Source organism: Erinaceus europaeus, chromosome 7 (assembly GCF_950295315.1).
Source record: "Erinaceus europaeus chromosome 7, mEriEur2.1, whole genome shotgun sequence".
NCBI lineage: Eukaryota > Metazoa > Chordata > Mammalia > Eulipotyphla > Erinaceidae > Erinaceus > Erinaceus europaeus.
Genome location: NC_080168.1, coordinates 46,263,708 through 46,291,671, shown reverse-complemented (window position 1 = coordinate 46,291,671; position 27,964 = coordinate 46,263,708). Strand labels below are relative to the sequence as shown.

At 45.1% G+C, this 27,964-nt stretch overlaps 1 protein-coding gene across 3 annotated transcripts in view; it reads right to left on the bottom strand.

The window, feature by feature from the left end:
• ABTB3 (ankyrin repeat and BTB domain containing 3) overlaps positions 1-27,964 on the bottom strand; it is a 342,736-nt gene that overhangs the window by 39,857 nt on the left and 274,915 nt on the right. For 2 of the 3 annotated variants that reach the window (XM_007540041.3, XM_060194353.1), the window contains 7 exons: positions 12,197-12,362; positions 9,411-9,500; positions 7,414-7,515; positions 5,216-5,309; positions 4,507-4,642; positions 3,663-3,883; positions 1,629-1,807 (listed from right to left, as the gene is read on the bottom strand). In XM_007540041.3, the coding sequence (XP_007540103.1) occupies positions 1,629-1,807; positions 3,663-3,883; positions 4,507-4,642; positions 5,216-5,309; positions 7,414-7,515; positions 9,411-9,500; positions 12,197-12,362 (988 nt within the window). The remainder of the gene's footprint in view (positions 1-1,628; positions 1,808-3,662; positions 3,884-4,506; positions 4,643-5,215; positions 5,310-7,413; positions 7,516-9,410; positions 9,501-12,196; positions 12,363-27,964) is intronic. The other variant, XM_060194352.1, reaches the window with a different exon arrangement.

The following is a 27,964-nucleotide window of genomic DNA, read 5'->3' as shown; positions in this document are numbered from 1 at the left end:
GGAATCAAAGCAGTGCTTCCTTTAAAGCTTCCTTTAATTTAAATGAGTCAGTCTTTACAATGTTCTTAGAATAGCGCCAGGCAAACATAGTAAGTATAAAATCCCTGGTATCATATGTGCCAAAGATAAGTGACACTCTGGTGTCTTGTCAAAATAAGTGAATAGAAAAAAAAAAAAGGCAGACCTGGAATGTAAACAGCTATTTTTGATTTAAAAAGAAAAATCCTTAGTTGGGGAGTTGGGTGGTAGTGCAGTGCGTTAAGCGCACGTGGCACAAAGCACAAGGATCGGCATAAGGATCCCGGTTCGAGCCCCTGGCTCCCCACCTGCAGGGGAGTCACTTCATAGAGCAGGTCTTCAGGTGTCTATCTTTCTCTCCCACTCTGTCTTCTCCTCTTCTCTCCATTTCTCTCTGTCCTATCTAACAACGACGACATCAATAACAACAACAACTACAACAAAAATAAAAAAAATTCTTTACTTGTGTCTTGAGACAGTTTATTAGGCAAGGGTTCTGAGGGCCCAAAGATAGCTCACTTGGCAAAGCCCACTCCTTATTAAGCACAAGACCCTGGGTTTAAGTTCCAGCACCACATGGGAGCATCATGAACTGTGGAGTGGTGCTTTGATTACACCTCTCTCACCCTTTCTCTTTAAAGCAAAGAATGAAAAAACCTGACCCATTCATGAAGCTACCCCCCAGTGCTGCCCACAGTGCTCCCATGTGGTGCTGGGGCTCCATGCACAGCAAAGTGTGTGCTCTGTCTGGTGAACCATCTCCTAGTCTGGGTACTTCCTTCTTTTCTTCCAAAATATCTTTTATTATTTTATTTTCCTTTCTTTTTTATTTTGGTAGGACAGAGAAAAACTGAGGGGGGAGGGAGAGAGAGAAAAAAAACAATGCCTGAAGCACTGCTTTGTTGCTTGTGAAGCTCCCCTCTATAGGTGGGACCAGCAGCTTGAACATATATCCTTACACATGGTGATGTGTATACTCAACTGGGTGTGCCAACACTCGGTCTTGGTCCTGGTATTTTCCTATGTGTTCCTGTGCCGTGAGATATAATAGGAGATAAGCAGAACAGTTGCAGATGATCACACAGATAGTTTTAGCTTGTAGTATATGTATATAATGGAATACTATTCAGCTGTTAAAAATGATAAAGTTGTCTCCTTTGCCTCATTTTGGGTGGGACTTAAAGGAATCAAGGATAAGCCAAAAAGAGAAGGATAAATATTGGATGATGTTACTTATAGGTAAAGCTTGGACTGCATGTAGAGTATTGCAACAAAGCAAAGAATTCTGGGGAAGAAGGGACCTGGTGGGTGGGGAAATTTGGAGGCCTGGTGCATGATGGTGGAAAGGGGTTTAGGTCAGGGGTGAGAATATTTTGCAGACACCTATCATGGGAAGTGAGAAACTGTACCCACATATCAACTGTAATCCATTAACCCTCCCCCAACAAAATGATAAGATACAAAGAAAAAGTAGCTATAGCCCGCTGGGTCACCTCTACCACCTGATCTGCCACCTCGGCTGAAGGCAGCTTAGCCTACGGGACCACTGGTTTTTGAACCCCTGGCCTTGTTCTCTGCCCACCATCCCAACAACTCTTAGCCCCACATACCTTGCTGGCTTTCAGGATCTCGAACATCAGCGGCAGGCCCTGGGTGATGAGCTCCTCCGTGTACTCTTCCTCCTGGATGGTCTTGAACTCCTTGAGCAGGCACTGGATGAGCGGCCGGCGGTGCTGTTGGAACGCGATTCGCAGAGACTCCAGCCACGTGTGCAGAGTCCATGGGACGCCTGGGTGCAGGGGGGAGGGGTAGGAGTAGGGGAGAGGGAGACGGAGAGGTAGAAAACAACCAGAGGAGGCGGTGTGTTTTCATCTGGAAGCTGGCCTTCCCCCAGGACATTACCCAACCACGAGCACAAGAGACTGGCTCACAATGCAGAGAGTCAGTGTTGGGTTTTGCCTCCAAAGACTTTTCCTGAAACTGAAATGAAAGGTCCTAGCTCAGTTCCCATAACTCTGGGTGTCCATTTCTGCGTGCCAACCACGTTAGCAGGGCCTACATTTCACAGCCCGGGGTTGATGTGTGGGACATCGGGCAAGCTTGTCCACCACCTATGCTTTGTCACTGTTGAGATTATTGTGCCTGCTGCTTTATTGTTTGCTCTGCTCAGCACAGACTCCCAGCACAATAGGGAATGGGCCTGAGTGAGTCCTGACTTCACTCATCAATAGCTTGTCCACTCTAAAATTTTTTTTTTATATTTATTTATTCCCTTTTGTTGCCCTTGTTTTATTTTTGTAGTTATTGTTATGATTGATGTCATCGTTGTTGGATAGGACAGAGAGAAATGGAGAGAGGAGGGGAAGATAGAGGGGGAGAGAAAGATAGATAACCTGCAGACCTGCTTTACCACTTGTGAAGCGACTCCCCTGCAGGTGGGGAGGTGGGGGCTTGAACCAGGATCCTTATGCCGGTCCTTGTGCTTTTTGCCACGTGCGCTTAACCTGCTGCGCTACCTCCTGACTCCCAGCTTGTCCACTTTTTGAGGGTGAGAGGAGCTGGCAGTGGGGAGGGCCCTGCTTGGGCTTAGACCAGAGCTCAGAGCTGGTGAGACTCACGCGTGGCTTTGCCTCTGGCGCTCTGGCAGGGGAGGGCACACCAACATGACTAAGAAACCCCCGGTGGGGGGTTGCTGCTGTTCTTCTGTGCAAAACAACTTTTTCATCTGCAGGCACTTCATCAGGTCTTCCTCCTCCACAGCAGCCTCTCCAGCAGCTGATTGCTACAATTTGCACCTCCCCTCTCCTGGGCTCACTACAGCTTCTAACCAGCCGACCTTTCAGAGACTGGTGCTTCATAATCATGCTAACTAGGCTCTCAGGGCAACGTCCCCCCATACTGAACCACCAGCCCCCACCTTTCAGAAAGAGGCCCGCTTCTGAAACAAAATGGGTGTGGAGTGAGGGAGGGGGCTATCCTTGGGCTCTTAGTCCCCCTACATCTGTCATGCCCTGTCTATCAGCCTAGGTTCAGTTCTGCCATCCCTGGGGTGGAGCTAAAGCCATCACGTTACATTAGCCTGTTTCCAGATGCACGTGGAGAAGAAGGATGCCTGGCTAATTCACCCTAGAACCACTCCTCGTAGGACTTGCTTGTGTGAGGGCCTAAGTTTGATCCCTGGCACTGCGTGGGCTGGAGTGATGCTTTGGTTCTCTATCTCATTAAATAAATAAATCTTGAGAACCATTGGGAACACCTGGGATGGTTGTTAAATATAGAGATTTCCAGCCTTTATTCATCCAGACCCTCAATGGCAGAGCCTCTGGGTGTAGGGCCTGGCAATCTGTATTCAGACAAGCTCCCAGGTGATTGATATTCCTGACCCAGGGTCCAGAGTTTAAAAGTCAGGGACAGATAGTCAGAGGATGGGTCTCTGGGGCTTCCAAGGTACTGCTGTCCAAGGGAACTAATGCAGGGAGTTTGAGTATCTCAACCAGGAAGTGTTCCCACCAGCACATGAGGTGCTCCCTGGGCTCCCATGGGTGAGTGTGTGTGTGTGTGTGTGTGTGTGTGTGTGTGTGTGAGATCTAGCACCAGGCCAGCAGGGGTGCTATGGCCAGTGGTGGCGGGGTCCCCAGACTGACCTATGCTCCTGATATCAATTGTGACATCCACGTAGCCATGCTCAGCGCTGTGATACATGGCCTCCCTCAGGGCTCTCAGTTTGGCCTTGCTGTTGCGGCTGGCACACAGGGGGGGCGGGGTGGTCTCCGCCAGGTCAGTCCCCTCGGCCAGAATCTCCTCCAGGGACAGGATATCGCTCTTCTCCTTCTCTGGCTGAGCGAGCAGTTTGCGGAAGACATTCCTGTCAATCATAAATCCAGAGAGGAAGACACTCAGAGATGGAAAGGCTTGGTGGGATGAGGGTGGGGGGGACCACTCACATGGGACAGTGGATGCCCAGGTCACTCTGGGATGGGGGTTTCAGAGGCCTGGCCGAGGGTGCCATGTTTGGAGGGTGATGAAAAAGATGATAGGGTACATCTGGCCATGTTTCCTTGAGTGCTTTTTCCTAATGTATAGAAGTTTCTAGAACTGTCAGTCTGTACTTCCCTCCATAGTGGATTTGCCCTACCTGGCATTATGTGTGGTAAATCCTGAAGGAGACATAGATGGGAAGTGAGTGAACAGGAGACTATTTAATTTTATTTTTTTAATGAATTTCTCACTTCATGATAGCTGATGTGATGGGTCCCAACTCAACTCAAGTGTCTGAGATAAAAGGACCAAATCAGCTAGTCGGAGTGTATGTGTATCACTGATGTTGGCTCTTAGCAGGAAGTGGCAGAGAAGACCCATTGGCTGGGTCTGGTCATGCCTGTGGGCCCCATATCCAGAGCTGTAGTGGGTCTGGGGGGAGGCCTGGGAATCTGCATATTTAACAAACACCCTCTTGGGACCTTGTGGCTTTGGCTCATCCTACCCTACCTGTGTCCATGCGCTGCGGCCTGGCTGAAAGAGTTCATATCCCCCTGGGGAGTGGTAGAAATTCCATTCCTGTACATGGTTCCTATCAAGGGGTCCGCACCACGCTCCAACAGCAAACTAACCAGCTCAAAGTTTCCTGCAAGCCCAGAGAAGTTTGTTTTAATTAAAATTAATTATTTTTATTTTAATAATTAGAGACAGAGAGGGGGAAGGGGAGACAGAGAGAGATAGAGAGAGAGAGAGACACAGCCCTGCTTCACCACCCATGAAGCTTCCTCCTGCAGCTGAAAACCAGGGGCTTGAGCCTGGGTTCTAATGCACTGCAATGTGTACGTTCAACCAGGTGTACCAACATCTGGCCCCCCAATTCTTTAAAAAATTTGTTTATATATTTATTTGCTAGAGACAGAGAGAAGTTGAGAAGGGGGAGATAGAGAGGGAGAGAGAAAAAAAAAGAGACACCTGCAGCATTACTTTTCTGTTCATGAAGCTTCCCCTCTGCAGGTGAGGACTGGATCTGAACCTGGGTCCTTGTGCACTATAACAGTGTCACCAACCACGTATGCCACCACCTGGTCCTCTGCTTCTTTTTTTCTTTATTTTTTAATTTTTCAAAAGAGAGTAAAGCAAACAGTCACAGATACACTAAGGACTATGGAGGAGGTGGCAGAGACCACCTGGCCCAGAAGTGAGAACTGGTGACTCTTACCAACTGCAGCTGCCAGTTGTAGGGGCGTTTCTGAGTAGTTCTCCTCACCAGCCTCCACAGAGCCTTCCACCTTGGCCCCGGCATCCAGGAGGAGCTGTGGAGGAAAAGCGACTACTGAGACCTTTAGAGGTTGGGGAAACATGGGTAGATGGCAGTGCAGGGCTAGTGTTCCTGCCCTCCCTCTTGTCAGTGAGCCCGTTCACAAGGTGAGGGCAGCCACCTTTCAGAAGAAGAGTTGAGGGTCTCTCATAGCTTCTAGAACCTCAAACTACTTAGCTTGGTCTGATGACACAACAGCTTCACCTGGGAGCCTGCTGGCAGTGCTGGTCCCCAGTCCCTGCCCACTGAGGGAGAGTCTGTGGTTTGATAAGATCTCCGGGTGATGCAGATGGACATCAATGCTTTAAGAAACACCGTTTCAGAAGACTCTCTTTTGGGGCTGGTTCCCCCAACATTTGCTCTTGGTCTCTTTGAACCACAGACTCTCAAGAATTCCAAGAGACTATAAGACTAGGTGGGTTAGCCAGAGTGAACATCCTTTCAGAACAGTTAGATGGTTCTGAGGAGACTCTAGCAAATGATGAGCTTTCTGACCAGCCAGATGAATTCTCAAGTGAGCTTCTTGAAGCTCTGACTCCACTCTGTGACTAAGAAGCTACCTGGGCTTCTTAAAAATGGTATGCCTTGGGGTTGGGCGGTAGCGCAGTGGGTTAAGTGCACATGGCGCAAAGTGCAAGGACTGATGTAAGGATCCCAGTTCGAGCCCCCAGCTCCCCACCTGCAGGGGAGTTGCTTCACAGGTGGTGAAGCAGGTCTGCAGGTGTCTTTCTCTCCCCCTCTCTGTCTTCCCCTCCTCTCTCCATTTCTCTGTCCTATCTAACAACGAACGACATCAATAATAACAATAATAACCACAACAATGCTACAACAAGAGCAACAAAAGGGGGGAAAATGGCCTCTAGGAGCAGTGGATTCATGGTGCAGGCACTGAGCCCCTGCAATAACCCTAGAGGCAAAAAAAAATGGTATGCCTACTCACGTGGATGTCACTCATGACACAAGTGACTCAGCACCATGATGTAAAATGAAGGGGGTGAGGAATCTGCCATCTTGAAACCTATCCAGGGCTTCCCAAGGGCCAGGCTGGATTGGGGGGGACCCTACTTGGCATTCCATAACCTGTGAGCCTGCCTAACTTGTATTCAGCTTTTCCTGGCTGTCTGCCAGTTCTGATCCTGAGTTAAAGGCCGGGGAAAGTGCTGCTGACTGAGGGACAGCATCCTCTGTTTACCAGGCCGTCCCCTGATTCCTTCTTTCTTGACTCCTCTCCTGTGAGAGGGCTGACTGAGTGCGATGTTCCAAAGGCAGAGTCAGCTTCTGTATGATGTGTTACACACTTAGTCTCCTGTAGGGTGACTCTGACTGTCCTAAGGATTCCCGTAAATCCTTAAAGGATTCCAACATGGGAGCAGCCCCGATGTATGGACACTTGTGATTCCCTGATCTGTATGACACTAAGAGGCATGGACTCCATCAAAGGAGGCGTGCTCCTGATATGCCCAGAGTTCAGCACCACCAAGGGGCTGCCAGGTCTGGGCCTGGGCCTGAGCCTGGATGCTGGTCCGTCTTTGCTGATGGAGTGGAGATCAAGTTAAAGGTCCACAATAGGCTGGAAGGCTATGCATGGAACACCAACACTACCACAGTCAGAAAGGTGCAAGCAATGTGCATTAATATGCCCAAAGGACCTCTGATGAAGTCACCTCCTGCTACCGAGGGGGGCCCTGCTCTGGAGCCAAGTACTGTGGAAGTGCTCCTTTGGTGAGTGGGAAACCACTTGACTCAACAAAAACATCAGGGGGAGGTTCTAAAGTCCCATGCTAAACAAATCTAAGGTTCAGTCTCCAACAAGTCAAATGAATGGATTCACAAAAATCACAGCTCAGGCCCCACCCCCGAGCAACTATGTGTGTGTGAGGCTGTGTGTGGGTATGCGGACAGCTTCATATTGGTTAACGCCAGACCCTACTGACCAGCACAGACACGATTTTCATCCGTAAGATGTAAAAGTGCACCATTTTGTTGGAGTTAACCAATATGAATCGCTTGGGGAATATGCATGCTGGGAGAGGTACTGGTGTGCATCGTGGCGGAGGTCAAACCAAAGGTCAGATGTGGGTGGGGAAATCCATTAATACCTGAACTACAGGAATATGTCCATGCAACACAGCAAAAGTCAGAGCCGTCCAATGGCGGGTCTCGGGGTGGACGGAAGGATATTTATGAGGAGTACTGACAACCTATAAACAAATTGAAGTTATTTTCAACAGGTGATCTTCACAGAACTTAGACCAGCAAGTCTGACCAATCTACGGCTGGAGCTGTCCACAAGGACATTAGGATGTGCCTTGGGGATGCTGGGTGATGGCTTTCCATCCTTTGGGCACGTGTAAGAAGGACTCTTTTTCTTCTCTTCTGAAAGGATCTAAGCAGAATGACTTCTGTCACCCTGAAGGCATCTTGGTTACAGTAAGCCTGCCCCCTGCCTGTCTCTCCTTTCAGAGTTATGGAACATCAGGAAGCATGAGATGCCATTACCTTTACATCCACACCTCCGGGGGGGAACAACAAAGGTGGTCTGCTTTGAGTCAGGAAAGCCCCCACCCCAAATCTGTCACACTGTACCCCCACACTGTCCTCCTTTCACTCTTTTGCTGGTTTCCTGCTATGGGTATTGGCCATCTCTGGCTTCCAAGTTGGTAAGCACCTTCGTGCCACTGGAAACAGGTACAAGACCATCCCTGGACACAGCATGAAGGAGCAATCTGAGCCAAGAGGTGAGGTCCCATAGGGTTAGCATCATACCTCCACACTAGACTTTTCTCCTAAACATTCCTGGGGCTAGAATAGTATGGGTGACAGGTGAACTAGGGGGAGGTGCTACCTTGTACTAGGAGTCATGGGCTGGGCTAGGGGGAGCCAGAGACCATCACCAGGACCCAAAGCTGAGGACCCTTTCCTTATAGGAGCAATAGATTCAGAGCAGGGAGAAAAATCCCCCAATACTTGAAAGTTTTAAGATCAAAATGGTTATGGATCAAGCCAGGGAGATCTTTCAGTGGTAGGACATAGGACTTGCATGCATGAATTCCCAGATTCAATCCCTGGCATCACATATGCCACAGCTGAGCAATGTTCTGGTCTCAAAATCTCTCTCTCTCTCTCTGTCTCTCTCTCCCCCTCCCCTCCCTCTCATGAAAAGAAACAAATATTTCCTTTATTTTTAAAAAGATGAATAGTTCTGAATCCAAAACTATGTCTCTTGCTTGCTCTTCTCTGATGAATGTAAAACTTGCTCAAAAAAAAAAAAAAAAGACATAGGACTAAGACTACAAGTACTAAATAGTTCTCCCAGGACCAGAGTTATAATTGCAGCCTGTCAATCTTCTCATCCTCCTGGGCTGCCAGAGACAGTGGGTCTTAAAACAGGCTAGAACATGGCCAAAATGCATGACTTCACTTATTACAGGCCTCAGGGGAGGGATAAAAAGCCAATATTAACTGTGTCTCAAACCTCTATGAGGTAGTCTTTATATTTAGTCCTTCTGACCATTCTCTGAGACAGGTATGATGCCTTCTCCATTTTCTAGATGGGAAAATCCAGGTGGAGAAAGGTCAGATCACTTGCTCAGGCACAAAAGAGACTTGGTAGCTTTAGGATCTTAAAACCTGTGGGGGTGTGCTTTCTACTTTAACACAGCTGCTGGAAGAAGAATGTGAGATTAGTTGTAAGAACTGTGGCTTCAGCTAAGCCAACTGGGTGAGGGGATCAGGCGCAGGAATGCTTGGGAGAGGCCCTGGGCAGCTCAGGGGACATATCTGCACCAGGTAGAGGGAAAGGGCTGTGGCCTCAGGAGCACTCTCTGCTCCCACCAAAAGGAACAGATCAGTCACGTGAATCAGAGACTCTACCAGCTGTTGGTGTATTAGTGAATGTTCAGTGAGCTGTACAAGTAGGTAGCAGATTGGGGTTTGGAGGGAGTCCCTCAGCAGGTCTCACAGAGGCCACAGCAGCAAAAGACCAGAAGGTGATCTGTGTGCTGAACCCTCTGCCCTTTGTGGTGGCTCTTAGGAGAATGAGCCTGCCCCTCCTTGCTTGCCTACCCTGGGGACTGTTAGTTTTTTGTACCCTCACCTCCACGTTCAGGTCAGCTCCAGCATCCAATAGCATCTGTACCATTGCCTCATCTCCACGGACACAGGCGTACATCAGGGGGGTCATGCCCTGTGGTGGGTGAGTGAGAAAGCAGAGAGATTTGCAAGGTGGTCATGTAATTCCATGAAAACAGACAGAGATCTTATGTGTAGGAGGCTCTGCTCATACTCAAAATCCAGCAGTGGAAAAACAAACACACAGCTCTGACTCAGAAGATCAAAACCTTCCACAGTTTGAACCCACTGGTCTTGGTTTAAGGTGGAGGACTTTTGTCTGTCTGTCTGTCTTAGAGCACAACAGAGCTAATAGTGTTTGTGAAAAAGTGGCCGATTTTAGCTTGCTGTTTTTAGGAATTTTCTGGATTGTACTATCAATCCTAAGTGATCTAATTTGTAAACGTGGTTTCCCTAACATTTCCTCTTTCACAAAGTGGCAAGTATCATCTTTGCTCTCTATAAGCTGCTGGTCATTGTCAAGGGGACCTGGATGCTTCTGAGCATCTGAGCCCCATGACAACACTGGGTTTGACACAATCATTTACAAAGCAAAAGGCAAGCAATTGAGGAATAGCTTTCATGGAATTGCATAGAAGCCCATGTCTCCTGCTGATTACACAAAGAACCACCATCAGCAAAAGGGGGAATCTGTCATTAATAGTGCAGAGATGGTGGCTATTTTGGAAAATACTTAAGTTAGAGCTTTAGCTCATGCCACACACTGAAATCATTTTGATTTCATTTACTGGTAGTACCAGAAAAACCACTGAACTGGCCTCTGTATTACTTTCTACATAGAAGTAATGAAAGAAATCACAAAGGAAAATCACTACAGCATTGAGGATATAAACGGAAAAACATAAGTGAAATAAGTAAGTAAATAAAGGGAGACATGTTTCTACATTATAAGAAAAGGGGTTACATGAATAATGTGTAAAAAACTTAAAAAATTATCTTTATTTATTTATTGGATAGAGACAGCCAGAAATCAAGAGGGAAGGGGGAGACAGAGACACCTACAGTCCTGTTTTACCACTCATGAAGCTTTCCACCTGCAGATGGGAACCAGGGGCTCAAACCTGGGTCCTTGTGCACTGTAACCAGGTGCAACCACCAGGTGCAACCAGGTACGCCACCATCTGCCCCCCCAAACTCTTCTAAACAAACAAAAAACAAGCCAAAACAAAACAGCAGGACAGGGAAATAGCATAGCAGCTTACAAAGGACTTTAATGCCAGAGACAACAGAGATCCCAGGTTCAATCTCCAGCACTAACCACAAGCTAGAGTTGAGCAAGGATTTGGTCAAAAAAGAAAGAGGAGGAAGAGCAAGAGGAGGAAAAATAACCCAGTAAAGTTCCAGTGAAAAATGGGTAAACAAAAGATTCATAGGGAATGCTTAGATAGTTGGACAGTGTATACAATGAAAAGACATTTCTGGGAATGTATCTGAGATGGAAAATCTTAAAAAGGTTGATACCTTTGAGTTAACTATTTCTGCTTTTATGAATGTCTCCAATAAGAGAAATGACAGGTGGCTCACCCAGTAGAATGCACGTTGTGCAAGGACCAGGGTTTGAGTCCTGGGTTACCATAGGAGTGCCTATAGAGGGGAAGTTTCATGAGTGATGGAACATTGCTAGGGTGTCTCCCCTTCTCTCCCTCTCTGTCTGTCTCGTTATCCTATATCTAGAGAGAAAAACAGCCATAAGGAATAGTGGAGTTGTGCAGGCACTGAGCCCTAACAATAATCCTGGTAGCCAAAAGGATCCTAGTAATCAGAGATCTTAACAAAACCTCATCTATGTATGTCTAGCTCAGCATTATTGACAAAAGTAACTAGAAACAGAGGACCAACAAGAGGACCCCTTCCTGTAGCCATTAAAAGTGATTTCAAAAATATTTCAAGATATTGCAAAGCATAGTGGAACCCAATAAAGTAAATGTCAAAACTTGGCAAAGCAAAGATGTAGTAAATCCCTGTTGAAAAAGATACAAAAGTTTAAAAACTGTGTGTGTGTGTGTGTGTGTGTGTGTGTGTGTATTAGGACTCCTTGGTGTTGTTCAAAAATATAGTTGTTAATGTTTTTCTGGAACTGGCTTCCTGAGCTGCCCAAGTGATAAGTTCCTATCTGCCCCTGTGACTTTCCATATGGGGCTCACAGCACAAAGTGCTGCTTGTTCTTTTACTGACATCTTCATTCACATGGGGTGTCTCTCTGATTGGAAGACATGCATTTCACATCACATCTCACTGTATTCCACTTCTGGGGACCTGACCTGGGGTGGGGGAGTTGGCTACCCATCTCAGAGGTCCTTGGGAATGACTTTTTTTGTGTGTCTTAAACATGCTCCTTCAAAAATACTAGTGAGCATCTGCCTGGAGTTGTTCTGATGCAGTAACAGACAGGCAGGCAGAGAACTAATTTTAACCATGCTGGAAAAAGGGCTTGAAGGAATGACACATACTAAATATAAAAACGGTTATCTGGGCAATGACATTATTTCTTTTCCGGAGTGGGACTATTTCTCTCTCATTTTTCCAATGTCAGCTGCAATGATCACATGCTATTTCTATAAAGATGGACAAGGGTATCTTTATAAGATATTTTAAAAACTTAAAAAAAAAAAACGAGCAAAAATAAAATTGATGCAAGTCACCAGCAGGAGGAGCCTTTGTCCAGTATCTGCTGTTCTGCTTCTCTCTTGGTGTGGGATGAAGCAGAAGGCAGGGGGAGATTGTTCCTGGTTAGACACTTAGACTCTGTACCTGTTCACTCATGGTGTTGATCCCATCAGGCCCCAAGAGAGACACTGCCTGCTTCACCAGGTCTGTCCGTCCACAGTTCAGCATCCGGAAGCCCAGGTCCTGCTTAAATTTGGCTTCAATGGCCACTGCGTCCAGCTTCCGGGAGGCACAAAAGCAGTCATCAGCCCTATAGAAAGAAGAGCTGGTCAGGCAGGTGTGACACTCTCCTGGGACTGGTCCTTGAGGCCCAGCTGAGTTAGGAAGCACCAGGGGACTTAGCATTTGCTTTTCATGTCAACTGCCTATTCCTAGCTCCCACTGTTACTGCTTTAAAAAAAAAAACAAACTATTGACTTACCACTGGTACACAATAACACCTTGGTTCCAGTTAAAATATGAATGTATGTATAAATATGTATTGTTAAATGGGAATCTGGGGAATGTAAAAAAAAAAAAAAGAAGAAGTAGAAACGCAAAGCAGAAATTGACTGAGTTTGGAGTATGGCACCAAAGTAAGAAAGCAGAAGTACACTAGAGTTTGCAGTGAGTACCTCCCTAATACTTCCTCTCCACTTTTCCAAGCTTTGGGTCCATGATTGCTCAAAAATTTGTTTGGCTTTGTATGTTAACTCTCTTTTCAGTCACCAGGTTCCAGGTGTCATCAGGATGCCAGCCAGACTTCCCTGGATTGAAGACCCCACCAATGTGTCCTGGAGCTCAGCTTCCCCAGAGACCCACCCTACTAGGGAAAGAGAGAGGCAGACTGGGAGTATGGACCGACCAGTCAACGCCCATGTTCAGCAGGGAAGCAATTACAGAAGCCAGACCCTCTACCTTCTGCAACCCACAATGACCCTGGGTCCATGCTCCCAGAGGGATAGAGAATGGGAAAGCTATCGGGGGAGGGGGTGGGATATGGAGATTGGGTGGTGGGAATTGTGTGGAGTTGTACCCCTCCTACCCTATGGTTTTGTTAATTAATCCTTTCTTAAATAAAAAATAAAAAAAAAAGTGAAAAAAAAATATGAATGTATCTTGATCTATTATCTTTTATTTTTAATATTTTTGAGATTTGTTTTTACTTATTTAATGGCAGAGAGAGAGAAGAGAGAACTGCAACATTGTTCTGGACTTTGTGGTTCTGGGGATGGAACTCGGGAAATCATGCAAATCCTGTGCTCAACCACTGAGCCACTTCCCAAGTCATTTTTTTTAAAACTTTTAGGTTATTATTTTTATTATTTATTTATTTATTTATTTATTTGCCTCCAGGGCTATTGCTGGGGCTTGGTGCCTGCACCACGAATCCACTACTCCTGGAGGCTATTTCTCTCCCCTTTTGTTGTCCTTGTTGTTTTATCATTGTTGCAGTTATTATTGTTGTTATTGATGTCATTGTTGTTCGATAGGACAGATAGAAATGGAGAGAGGGGGAATCGGGCTGTAGCGCAGCTGGTTAAGTGCATGAGGCACAAAGCGCAAGGACAGCTGTAAGGATCTCAGTTTGAGCCCCTGGCTCCCCAGCTGTAGAGGAGTCACTTCATAGGCGGTGAAGCAGGTCTGCAGGTGTCTATCGTTCTCTTCCCCTCTCTGTCTTCCCCTCCTCTCTCCATTTCTCTCTGTCCTATCCAACAATGACATGAATAACAACAACAATAACTACAACAACAATAAAAAACAAACAAGGGCAACAAAAGGGAAAATAAATATTAAAAAAGGAAAGAAATGAAGTGAGGAGGGGAGACAGAGAGGGGGAGAGAAAGACAGACACCAGCAGACCTGCTTCACCACTTGTGAAGTGACTCCCCTGCAGGTGGGGAGCTGGGGGCTCGAACCAGGATCCTTATGCTGGTCCTTGCACTTCGAGCACAATTTTTTTGTTTTTGCTCCCTCCTTCCACCCTCCCCTGTAGCTTTCTCAGGGAGGACAAGCTTTGCACAAAAGCTGAAACAGAATTATTACAATCTCATTGAGTTAGAGAAGCAGAGACCAAGGTTTATAGAGGCCAAGATTGTCAGAACAAATAACAGAAGAAAAGAGAGGAAGAGAGAAGAAAAAAGTGATGGAATAGATTCTACTTCATCAAATAGAGTAGAAACCTTTTAGTGAATGGACCATTTGGAATTGTCTTATCAATGAATTTACTCAAGACAGTCAATGGAATTAAGTTAACCCTGGTCTAAAGCTGTTTTTTCTTTTTTTAACCCAAAGTCACTTTTAAACTTTTTTCTTTTAATGCAGTGGATGAAATTAAACTCAGGGTCTCATTTGTGTGCTCTGTTACTGAGTACCTCTTCAACCCAATGTTTAATTTCTTTCTTTAAATTTTTTTTGAAATTCTTTCTAATCTTTTTATTTATTTATTACTGGATAGAGACAGAGAGAAATTGAGAGGGGAGGGGAAGATAGGGAGGGAAAGAGACACCTGCAGCCCTGCTTCACCACTTGTGAAGCTTTCTCCCTATAGGTGGGGACCAGAGGCTTGAACCCAAATTCTATAGTGTGTGTGCTTAGCCATGTGTGCCACTGCCTGACCCATAATCTCAATCTCTCTCTCATCACCAGGGTTTTTGCTGGGGCTTCATGTCTACACAATTCCACTGCTTCCGGCAGACACTTCTCTTTGTTTTCAAGACGGATAAGGAGAGACAAAGGTGGGGGTAGGGAAAGAGAGAGAGACACAAAGCACAAAGCAGAGACACTACGGCATTGCCCTACTGCAATGAGAACCTTCCCCTTTGCATGGTGTTTCCATATAATGGCTGGGAGTCAAATATGGGATTTTATGCCTGGTCAAATTTGTGCTCTATCAGACCAGGTAAACCATCTAAGCCCAAATTTGACTTCTTTATGAGAGAAAGAACATATAGCATTGCTCCCCTATCCATGGAGTACTAATTTACTTAGTCTTTGTTGATCTCATATGGTGATGGGGATTGAACTCAGGACCATATGCATGAAAGCTGCCCTACTGCTGATATTACTGCATGTTCTGTAGGGTGAGGCACTCTGCTAAGCTTGTCACATGAGTTCATCCCTTTCTTCTCTGCATAACCCTTAGAGGTAAGAGTTATTCTATCCCCACTCCCTCTTTTTTCTCCACCTCTGCTGCTCATTCCTTGGTTCCAAACATCATCCTTGTTTACTGTAGTACTTCCTAACTGGTTTTACAGCTCCACTTTTTCTTTTCTTTTATTATTCATTATTATTATTAGGTAGATCCGGAGAACACAGTGTTTTAAAGAGATCACAGAACCGAAGCTTCCTTAAATATGGTGGGGGCCAGGCTTGAGCCTCACATGGCAAAGTAGGCTTCCATTAAAAAAAATTAATTTCTAAGCAGAATTTATGACCTTATTATAGGTTTATAATACTGTGAAACTGGGGAAGTACAGTTTCCTACCTTGGTAAGTGTATAAGTCTCACTACATATAAGTGAACCCATCTGGCAATTTGTCTTTCAATTCCTGATCTATCCCACTTTACGTAATCACCACCAATTCTGCCCGTCTTTCATAAAAGCTACAGTTTCATTTTTCTGAGTGGTATTCCACTGAGTACATATATATCATGATTTCTTTATCTGGTCATCTGCCAGTGAACATTTGCGTTGACTCCATGTTCTGGCTATTATGAATAATGCTGTTGTGAACACAGGGGCACATATATCCTTTTGAATGAGTGTCTTCATATGCTTTTGAATAAATGACTTAGAGCTTCTATTCATTCTCCTCTATCCAAACCAGTTTCTTACACAATTCCAGAGTGAACTTGAGCCTGAGGGGAGATAGCTCAGCACTAGAATCCAGGTCTGACCCCTGACATCACATGTGCCAGAGCTGAGTGACACTTCAGTGTCTTGTCAAAATAAATAAGTGAACATTAAAATAAAGGGCAAACTTGGAATGTAAGCAGGACTATGTCATGCTCTTGCTTAAAATCCTTCACTTTCTCTCTGCCTCTTTGTTTTAATCAAAAAGAAAGGGGAAAAAATAGGAAAAGGAGAAAGGTCTATGAAAACCCATCTTCCCATGCAACCCAGTTTGTGAGAAGATGAAACTCTGCCATGTCTTCAATCCTGCAGAAGTGCCATTCCCTCTCTGTGGCACTGAAGACCCAAAGGCCCGCTGAAGCCCAGGCAAACCAAAGGCCTCCAGAGAGCAGCAATGAGTAATGCAGAAGTCAAGGCCAGCCACCGGGGGCCTCATGGAGTGATTAACCCTGTGGCTACTCTTCAAGTGGTTTTCAATCCTGCTTTCAAAAACTGGATCAATTTAAGGTAGGGGCAGGGGAGGACTTACTGAGGCAGTCAATTTCTCTGATTTCTCAAGGGCCCGTCCGTTCAGTGCCAAGAGACAGGCTTCAAGTCTGTCTCCTGGCACCTCAGGTATGTGACTTCACAAAGATGTTTTCCATGAGGACTGAAGGCTAAGCACACCAGGGAGCTTGCTGTCTTTGCTCCTGGGAGGAAGCAGGCGGAAGGCAAGGAGCTGACACCCTCTGTAGAGCTCTCCACGCACCCCCAGGTGACAGGCAAAAGCAGGTGAGGCCACACACACAATTTATTCATTCACTCATTATTATTACTCATCAGTTTTGCAGTGCTGGATCCTTGTGGGGGCTGTGATTTCACCACTCCTGGATGGGCTTTTTCATTCTTTTTTTTTTTAGATATTTTTTTTCCCTCCTGGGTTATTGCTGGGCTCAGTGCCTGCACCATGAATCCACCGCTCCTGGAGGCCATTTTTTTCCCCCTTTTGTTGCCCTTGTTGTTGTAGCTTTGTTGTGATTATTATCATTGTCACTGTTGATGCTGTTCGTTGTTGGATAGGACAGAGAGAAATGGAGAGAGGAGGTGGGGAGCCGGGACTCAAACCGGGATCCTTATGCCGGTCCTTGCGTTCTGCGCCACATGCAGTTAACCCACTGTGCCACCGCCCGACCCCCTCATTCTTTCTTTTTTGGGTGGGTAGCTAGAGAGAGACAGAGACAGACTACAGCACCAGTTGCATGACAAGGCATGCACTGTACTTGGTGAGCTATCTTCTGGCCCACTTTTTTTTTTTTTTTTTTAAAGATTTTATGTATCTATTTATGAGAAAGATAGGAGGAGAGAGAAAGAACCAGACATCACTCTGGCACACGTGCTGCTGGGGATCAAACTTAGGGCCTTATGCTTGAGAATTCAAAGCTTTATCACTGCGCCACCTCCCAGACCACTGGTCCACTTTTGTAAACTTTTTATTTCTTTATTCCCTTTTGTTATATTTTTAAAGATTTGTTTTGGTTTCATATGAGCTACAGAGAGAGAGAGAGAGAAAGAGAGAGAGAGAGAGAGAGATGCCAGAGCATCATTCCAGTGTTGTTGGAACAGGGATCCTCAGCATGCAAATGCTGTGCTCTAGCAGCTAAACTACTTCCAGGCTGCTAATTTGTTATTTTTTTGGGGTGGGAGTAGGAGTCTTATGCACAAGTGATTCCACTGCTCCTGGAGGTTGGTGCCTCTTTCTCTCTCTTCTAACTTCAGATGTAGAGGAAGAGAGAGAGGAGAGGCAACACAACATCACTCTGTCCCTCATGAAACTTCCCCTAGAACTGTGCTCAGTGTTCCCATGTGGTGCTGGGCTGGAGTGGGGACCTAAAACCCCATTGATTTTCCTTACCCAGAAATTTAAGCACAAATTCAGATTCTGAGCTCTGTGGTCTTGATGGTGAATTCCTGAACTTTATTTTTGTTGTTTTGTTTGCTCATCTGTAAAATGAGTTTAGTAATAATACCTTTGTCATGGGATTTTTTTCCTCAGATTAAATGAGAGCATCTGTGAACAGTACTTAGAAGGGTGTGGAGCTTAGCACACAGCTCTCGTTAAATGTTAGTGATCTCATATCATCATATTGCAAATATCACCAGTATTGCAATATCATCATATTGCAAAGCAAGATGCAGGAAGACAGAATACACAGTTTGGAAGAAGCTTATCAGGAGATATTGAGAATAGTGGTTATCTAAAAAGAGCTTCATCAAATTAGGTACCATCTTTGACAAGTTTCACCAAAATAAAGGCAGTCCTTTGTCCAGTGGGGGAACATCTGACCCCCAGAAGGACTACTGTCCCTGTCCAGTATAGTTCTGCAAACAAACTCTTAAGTGACGACAGTGGCTCGGGACACAGAAAGAAGGGGAGATTCATTTGATGAAAAGTAGCTGCTGGAAAGATTCAACATGCAAGAAAGCAGGGCCTCTCCAGCATGCCCAGAAACAACCCTGACCCCACTGGTGCTAATGTTCCTTGAGCACTGACTACAGGGTGTTGTGACCCCAACAAGAGTTTGGGACTATTAGCATACAAATGGCATCACCCTGAGGAGCTGCTTCAGAGAAGGGAATGTATAAAAGCAGGGGAGTTTGAGCAGGTCGCTCTCTTTGGCTGCTGCTTCTTCTTCTGGTCAGAAGCATCTCGGCGGTGCGCCATGGCTACTTCTGGGAAACACACACACACACACACACACACACACACACACACACACACACACACACACACACACACGTTCTCAAGCATTGTGTGTTATTTAGCTAGGATAGATGGTTAGTCATGGATAGGTGGGGAGGAACAAATGAGAATGAACCACCAAACACCACAGATTTTGGAGGTTGTCTTACAGAGCAGTCTTTAGCAATGGGCTGAATAGTTTCACAGGGAACAGACTATTGTCACCTGGTGATTGTGTCCTGGTGATTTGTGAAATCACTAAAACAGGCTGGATAGTCATGTGACTGGACCCCCTGCTGGGAAATTGTGCAGATGCAGTCACAGTCGCCATGTTGTCCCTTCAGGTTGTTGCCAGTTCCCACAAGAATTGGATGGTATTCTCGGAGTGCCTGTTCCACCATGTTGTCCCCTCAGGTTGTTGCCAGTTCCCATGAGAGTTGGACGGTATTCTCGGAGTGTCTGTTCTGCCATGTTGTCCCCTCAGGTTATTGCCAGTTCCCATGAGAGTTAACACGATATTCTCGGAGTGCCCTTCCCAACCAATCCTGTCCCAACTCGTCACTCCTGGTTTTTGCCCTATAAAGCCCTCCTACTTCCATCTCTCTCTCTCTCGCCCACTTTTCACCTCGGTGAACAGAAGGGTGCTGCGTGTAGCGGGAGGTGGCCATTTTTGCTAGCTCCACATGGCCCGAACTGCTGCGCTCTCACCCAACTCTGAGGTGCCCGCGCGAATAAAGAATCTCCTCTCTCTCTCCTCTGCGTCACAGCTGGACAACCCCGTCTTTCTCTCACTGACCCACTAATCTTACTTCTTCCCTATGTAAACCCCAGACCCTATGGTTTTTGAGACACAAGTTGGTCATATTTTCAAGTTGCAAGCATATGAAATAATCTTATTTTCCATACACCAACCCTTGCTTCTGGAACATCTGACTTTTTGAGCATTGAGCACTGACCCTTGGCATTCAGTGACAGTACCTAAGCCTCTGCTGTCCCTTCAGCAAGTAGGGATGATGACAATAGTATTTACTGCCCATATCTGTGATAAGGATGGAAAGAGAGAATACTTTTAAATCTCTCAGCGCATGGGTGATAATTGCCTGATGCATAGGATGCATAATATAATTATTTTGTAATTGAAGATCTAGTTTCCAGGGATTTAATCAGGCCATCTGGAAGTCTCCCTCCTAACCCTTTTCACCTCTGAAATCCTTCAACCACACAATCCTCCAGTCTCAGGGCAGGGCTTCCTCACCTCCTAAGGCCCTTCCAGCTGTTCTAGAGTCTAGTCCTCATTGCAGCCTCTCAGCAGGAGCTGTGGTGGCTCCGCTGTTGCTCCCAGACCTGTCCCTCTTGCTCCCCATGTGTTCCTGCTCTCCTCCCTCTACTCTCACTAGCAGGCTGGCAACTAGAGAAAGAGCAGCTTCCAGGGTGTCTCCTGGTGGTGGTAGCTGGAGGCCAGTGAGGTGCTGGAGCCTGTCAAAGCAGGACACAGGCTGAAAATGAAGGTGTCTAGAGGAGAAAACTAAGTACATCTGTGACTCAAAATAGTCATTAGGGACCAAGTAACCTGCTTTTTATACCCCTCAGTGGGCAGGTTAGAGAGGGTGATGACATCTAGGAGCAGGTAGTAATGTAGCTTCCATTCATCTGGATCTCAGGAGCTCATCCAAGTGGGGTAGGCAGGGGTCTGGTCATGGCGTACCCAGGTGAGTGCACATGTCACCCTGCTCAAGGACCCAGACTCAAGTCCCCACTTCCCACTTGCAGTTGGGAAGCTTCACAACTGGTGAAGCAGTGTTGCAGATGTCTTTCTTTCTCCCTCTCTATCTCCCCATTCCCTCTGTTTCTATCTAACAAATGAATAAACAAATAAAATATATCCCACCCCCAAATAAGTATACAGATGTCGAGGTCTCTGCCTGTATAGCTGCCTGAGTGCAGGTGGTGACCCACCTCTCCCTAGATTTCCCATCTATACCATTGGGGGAATGCTACACATGTGTGTGGGTTTCCACTATGGGTAGGTGATCTGGTGCAGAGGAATCTTGTCTGGCTAGACTGAGGAGCTGACTGAGTATGAACATGTCCCTGGAGCACGGGGTATGGGTTGCTGGAACAGACAACATATTTCTAGACAGTTCAGGGCTAGGTCAGCCATCGGCAATGCAGGAGAAATATCATAGGAAGTTGACACCTCTGCTGCCTCTTTAGGAACTCAGAGTCAAGCTGCACTGGCTGAGAAATAGCACCAAAACCAGGGATGGAAAGCTAGGTCCCTCTCTGGCACAAGTTCTGATTCACTGATGTGGCTGGGTGTGGTGGGGTGTGGACGGTTCTGAGGCCAAGTCCATATTTATTCATAGGAAAGGAAGAAGAACATACAGGCCTTACAGAACAGTTCTGAAAACATACCAGGCAGAAAGAAACAGGGCTGTGACCATGGCTAAATCCCATGCCCTCAGATAGCCTCACTTGGCTTTTCTGTAAGATGGTGGTATCGAGCTGGTATCCAGCTCTTGGGAGCTGCCAGAGCATGAACCTTCTCTGAGTTAATCATATTTCCTGGGATTCATGCACCATTCTTTACTGTGAAATAGCTTTTTTTCCTTACTCCATCCCACCATTTTCACACTAATGTTTTTGTTCTTTTTAATGCAAGCAGCTATGTTATGGCCAAGAGGATCCTCTAGGCAGGAAAGTGCAGCAATGAGTGTTAACTGTCCCCTTGAAACCCTATTTCAGAATGGCCTTCTTTACTGGGATGGGGCTGTCCTGCTAGAGATGACATTTTTCCCAGGTGGGATGTTAACTGTAGCGAAGTCCTCATGGACAGCACAGACATGTGCTTGTCCTCAGGGGTTACCCAGGGGCCATGAAAGTCAACCATAAGTATCTCCCCCACTCTGTGTTTAATCTCATCTCACTGTGGCCTTGAAACAGGCCACAGTGAGAGCATTTTTACCAGGAAAATAAACATCACTGCAAACTGCAGCTCCTGCCACTCTCCTGGGGTTGCCAGTAGGCACCACCATCTACACATTAGCTAAAAAATATAGACCCTAGCCTTGGCCATCTCTTATTTCTCCTCACAACTGATATTCAGACTTGTCATTGTCCTTGCTCTGACAAAAGCCCAGTGCTCTAGGGCAGAGTTGGCATATGCTTGCTTTTCCTGGTCTACTACTACTACTAATATCATTATTATTTCAATGCTGCATTAGGAAATGAATTTAGGGCCTTGTGACTATGTAGCACCAGTGGTCAGGTTCTCTGGTTCACTTTTCACTTTTCTTTCTTTCTTTCTTTCTTTCTCTCTCTCTCTTTCTTTTTTTCATGGGAGAGATCAAAGAGAGATGAAAGACACTACAGCACCGCTCCACTATACTAAGATTTTCCCTTGGTGCAGTCCATGGTGTTCCCACATGGTGTGGGGGATTGAGCCTAGAGACTCATCCATGGTAAGTCTTAATGCCCCCACAAACTTTTTCTTGGTGGTGAGACAGTCACAATTTCAGACTACTGGTTAGGTGGCCTCTGTTGTGACTCTTTTAAGTCTCTTGGGGCTCAAGAACACCACATCATATGTAAACAAATGGTGGTGTTCCAACAAGACTTTATTTGAAAAAAAAAAAAAAGATACTACCTTGTGAAGCATAGTTTGTTGACCTTGCTCTAAAGAACAGTGTTGTGGGGGCTGGGGAGACAGCATAATGGCTCTGAGGTCTCCGGTTCAATCGCCAGCACCACCATAAGCCAGAACTGAGCAGTGTTCTGGTCTCTTTCTCTCTCGGTATCTTTTCCTCTGTATATACTCTTTCTCATTAAAGTGAAGTAAATAGAATTATAAAAGTTAAAAAAAGAACAGTATAGTGGAGGGGACTTAGGTCTTCAAAGGACTTCACACACACACACACGCACGCACGCATGTACGCATGTGCGCACACACACACATACCCCACACATATAGCATTCGGCTCTGCCTATTTATGGTGTCACAGATTGAACCTGGGGCCTCTCATATGCATGTCCTGTGTGCTACTGATGTACTATTTTTCTGGCTCAAAGAACTTCTCACTTTTTAAAAAAGATACATCTTCTAAAAAAAGACACATTACTGGGGACTGGGTGGTAGCTCAGTGGGTTAAGCACACATGGTGCAAAGCACAAGGACCAGACTAAGGATCCTGGTTCAAGCCTCCGGCTCTCCACCTGCAGGGGAGTCGCTTCACAAGTGGTGAAGCAGGTCTGCAGGTGATGTCTATCTTTCTCTTCCCCTCTCTGTCTTCCCCTCCTCTCTCCATTCTTCTCTGTCCTATTCAACAACAATGACAGCAATAACAACAATAATAGCAATAACAATAATAAACAACAAGGGCAACAAAAGAGAAAAAAAAGCCTCCAGGAGCAGTGGATTCATAGTGCAGGCACTGAGCCCCACTGATAACACTGGAGACAAAAAAACAAAACAAAACAAAGCAAAACATTACCTACCTATCATATATCAAATAGCAAAGCAAAGCACACTGGCTGCTTCCATGCTTGAGATTCCCAAATAATATAAAAGCTACAGCACACACACACACACATATACCTGTAAAGTAGTATGTATGCATACATAACACACATCTATACATATGCACTAATTTACATACATGATCTTACTCTATATAGGATTTTTCTGGATCTTTCACAAGAGAGAACTAGAGCACTGAGAGGCCCTGGACCACACATTTGATAAGTGGTAGAACTGAGCCATGAACGAGCAAGGTTGTTGCTGAAGTCCTTCTCTGACTATTGCACTGCACTGTACTGCCTCTCTGTGCTACCAAGACCTTCCACAGTTGCTTTCATTTTATTAGATACTGGTTGCCAGGCACTTGACTGAGTGCTAAAGACAAAGGAATTCCAATCCCAAAGCTTCAAAGTCAACATCCTCTTGCAATTGTGCTTTGGAGAGTTTTGTATCTCTCAGCCACTTCTTTCTCACTATTTCAGATACCAAGGCAAGCTTCCTACTCTAGACACATACTTCCCTCTTGTCTTCTAGCCTGAATGCATGGAGTGCCCCTGACTTCATATACTCTGCCTTATATTCTGCTTTCCTTCAGGTTGTAACCTAGAGGCAAGTCCCACAGCACAGCTGCTGATGTATAGAAAGATCCCAGAATATCAGTCCTGAACGAGGTCATCTAGTTCAACTCCTAACCTTCCAAAGATCAGGAAGCTGGAAAGAGGTGAGCTCATTCAGAAGGGCCACTGATACATTTAGGAGCAGAAGCCGTCTTCTAGAGTCATTTAATGAGCTTCTATAGGGATACCTTTAGGCTAGTGTAGGTGAGTTTGTTACCCAGGGGACACTCACTTTGTAAAATCTGGAGATGTTTATGCTTGTCACAACTAGGGACAGGATGTGAGGAACATCTGTAGTGCAAAGGACTGGATTAGCTAACCCCACGTGTCAACAGCGTCGAGAAAGAGAAGCCCTAGTGGAGGCTAATAACTTTTTTTTTGGCCTCATCGCTTATACATCAAGCAGTTCCCATTACAGGATTCTGTAAGTATGGCAATAAAATGGTGCCTTCAGAAATGAATCGTGAAATAGCAACTCAGGGAACTTTAGGAGACTGGTCCTGGTGCCACCCTTCCCTCCTTAACATCCTTTTTCCAGAAAACCTGAGTCTTTTTTTATAGGCTTCAAGGTCCCTGACTGGTAAGTTTTTCCTCCTCTTTTGAGCAGCACAGAGATGAACCAAGGGAGACTTGTGCTGAAGTAAGTCACATCAAGATCTCTGTGCACCTTTATTAGAAGAAAAAAAATATTATTGCAGCAAATGGAACATGTAATGCTTGCAAAGTTCCTCAGAGAAATCTTCGCTCCAAAACTGTGCCCACTTGCTGTTTAATGCTGTTACTAAAGTACAGAGAAGAGTCAGCTCATTATGTTTGCTTTGGGTAAAGTAGACAAAGCATGAGTCTCTAGCCTTCTCCTGGATGTTTTTCTTTTTCTGCCTTGAAAGAGATACCAAGGGGCCTGAAACCTTTTTCCTTCTTAGAAGTAGATGCCCAGTTAGTGGCTACATCCGTTGTTATCCCTTGCCACCTAATCCCAAACAGAGTTTCTGTGTCTGTCCAAATATGTGAAAAAGGATTTATTTCAAAGTAAGGGCTGCAAACACCCAGGATAATGAAGCCAATGTGCTCATATCTCAGTGTGTCACCATGTTAGTTTGAGAACAAAAAAGTGAAATATCATTATACACCTATGGCTTTGCCATTATGGCTTATTTTAAGAGTCAAGAATAAGGCCTGCCCTTAGAGAAAGGACTCATGCCTGATTTGGGCAAGCCCTTAATGAATCTATTTTCAGCAGAGATTGATGGTTGTCTTTCAGAGTCCTTTATCTCCTGCATGTATTGTTGCATGCACTAAATATTTAGCTGGGCACATGGCTGCTCTGATAAAGACTACATTTCCCAGGTTCCCTTGCAGTTAGGTATGACTAAGTGCTGACCTTAGGAAGTGAAGGGATGACTAAGTGCTGACCTTAGGAAGTGAAGTGAAGTGATGCTCCCTGGGGTGTGCTCTACCTGTTTACTTTCCCTTTAGACAGATGTAGTCCAGGCAGATGGGTCAGCCTTATCATGTCTGGAGTGTAAAGTATTATCTAAAATACCCTGGTAGAGCAAAAAGAGGGAAGGTGCCTGGGTCTTTAGCTTAGAGTGACTGTACAAGTCCAGCACTGTTTATTTTTAGATTGTTATATGAAGAATTAAAAACCCTTATCCAAGCCACAGATATTTAGCATGTCTGTTATACCCAATGAAAGTATATCTTAATCTTAATATATACCATATCCCAATCAATCCATTTAATAAATGGTTTAAAACTTAATTCAGTGCAGGGCTGGGTGGTAGCACACTCAGTTGAGGGCACACATTACCATCCACAAGGAACAGGGTTCAAGTCCCTGATCCTCACCTGCGGGGGGGGGGACTTTGAGAGTGGTGAAGCAGTGATACAGGTATCTCTCTGTCTCTATCCCCTTCTATCTTACCCTTCATTTTCAATTTCTCTCTGTCTTATTAAAAACAAACAACAAACTTACTTCAGTGTAGCATATAGGAAGTCTTAAGCTTATGTTGAGTCTTGTGCTAAGTGCCAGAGATTCACAAATGAAAGATACCCACCAACCTCCAAGAATTCTAGAAAGGGGCCAGAGAGACAGCATAATGGTTATACAAAAGACTTTCATGCTTGAGGATCTGAGGTCTTGAGTTCAATCCTGAGTACCATCATGAGCCAGAGCTGAGCAGTGCTCTGGTCTATATCTCTGTATCTTTTTCTTCAAATCTCTCTTTTCACAAAAATAAAGTATTAAAATAAAAGAATTCTAGAAATTCTTTTTTTTTTTCTTCCCTTGCCTCCAGGGTCATCATTGGGGCTCGGTGCCTGCATCACAAACCCACTGTTCCTGGCAGTCACCTTTTCCATTTTGTTGTTGTTATTATTGCTGCCACTGTTGTTGGATAGGACAGAGAGAAATTGAGAGAGGAGGGGAAGACAGAGAAGAGGAGAGAAAGATAGACGCCTGCAGACCTGCTTCACTACTTGTGAAGCGACCCCCCTGCAGATGGGGACCTAGGGGTTCGGACCAGGATCCTTACACAGTCCTTGCACTTCAAGTTATGTGCGCTTAACCCAGTCACCACCCAGCCCCCAAAATTCTTCTTCTTTTTTAATTCTGGAGATGGAAGGGCAAAGTTCTAGTGTTATAATACCCAAAATGCCTTCTCAGTAATGCCAGCTCCATAAGATGTTCTGTGATAAATCCACAAAGATTTTTTCTTCTGTAAACAGTTCAAATAATAAATATTTTATGCTTTGTGGGTCATATGGTCTAGGTCAAAACTACTCAGCTCTGTCACAGTAGTGCAAAAACAAACACAGACAATACTTGATAAAGGGGCATGACTGCATTCTCATACAATGTTATTTAAAAAATAAGTGGCAGGCAGCTGTAATTTGCTAACCCCTGGTCTAGGGTAAAAGATTCACACAGTAAAACCTTCTCTTTGGGATTTAAAAGGAAACAGGAGATGTTGAAAGCATGAAGAAAAAAAAATAAAAGCCTATTCAATTTTATTTCAGCAAGTGTTTCCAAAAAATAGTGGTTATGGAACCACTTAACACTTTTTTATAATGCTTATTAATATCCCACAACTGACCACCTGTGTGTGCTATTGTAAACATTGGGTAAATAACTTTAATTGTTAATGGATTATTTCAGGCACACATAAAATGCAGAACAATCTAATGACTACCTACATGCTCACCACTTGACCCAGCTGAAAAAACAAAGGTTAACAAGTCCATAGACCCCTGCTCTGCCTGATGCCATCATCTTTTCCACCTTCCAGAGAGCACTTAACATTTACCATCCCTCTGCATACTTCCTGTTTTCTACTACCTTTATGAATTCCTAATAATATACAGATTGTTTCACCTGTTGGTAAACTTATATCCTACACAAATATGAATTCAGTTTGCTTTTTTTTTTTTTTTTTTTTGGTGTCAGGGACTTATGGAACCACAGGTTGGGCTGGGGAAATGGGGAGATCATGTAACAGTTACACAAAAAGACTGTGTCCTGGTTTGTGTCTGGAGTACTTTGTAGTAAGTACAGGCTTTGTAGTGAGTACAGGCTCCTGGTTAATCACTAAGGAATGACAATGTTCCTGTATAGTTAGTCTGTTAAGCTAGGGTTTGGGAGACTTGCTGGTATATGAATTTTTTTTAAAAAGTCACCTCTGGTAGAAATTAACAGACTGAAGAGCGGTTAAAAACAAAATACAAAGGGAGTCGGGCTGTAGCGCATCAGGTTAAGTGCAGGTGGCACAAAGCACAGGGAACGATGTAAGGATCCCGGTTCAAGCCCTGGCTCCCCACCTGCATGGGGAGTCACTTCACAGGTGGCGAAGCAGGTCTGCAGGTGTCTGTCTTTCTCTCCCCCTCTCTGTCTTCCCCTCCTCTCTCCATTTCTCTCTGTCCTATCCAACAACGACAACAACAATAAAACAACAAGGGCAACAAAAGGGAATAAATAAATAAATTAAAAAATACAAAAACAAAACACATACACACCAAATCAAACCAAAAAAAACAACAACAAAAACCCAACAACAAAAAACCCTCTGTTCCCTCAACAGCTAAATTCCATACGACAAACCATACACTCTTGCCCTGCTAGCCTGAGTCTGGAGCCCCAGCTTGGAAGTGAGTCCTGTGTACTACTTAA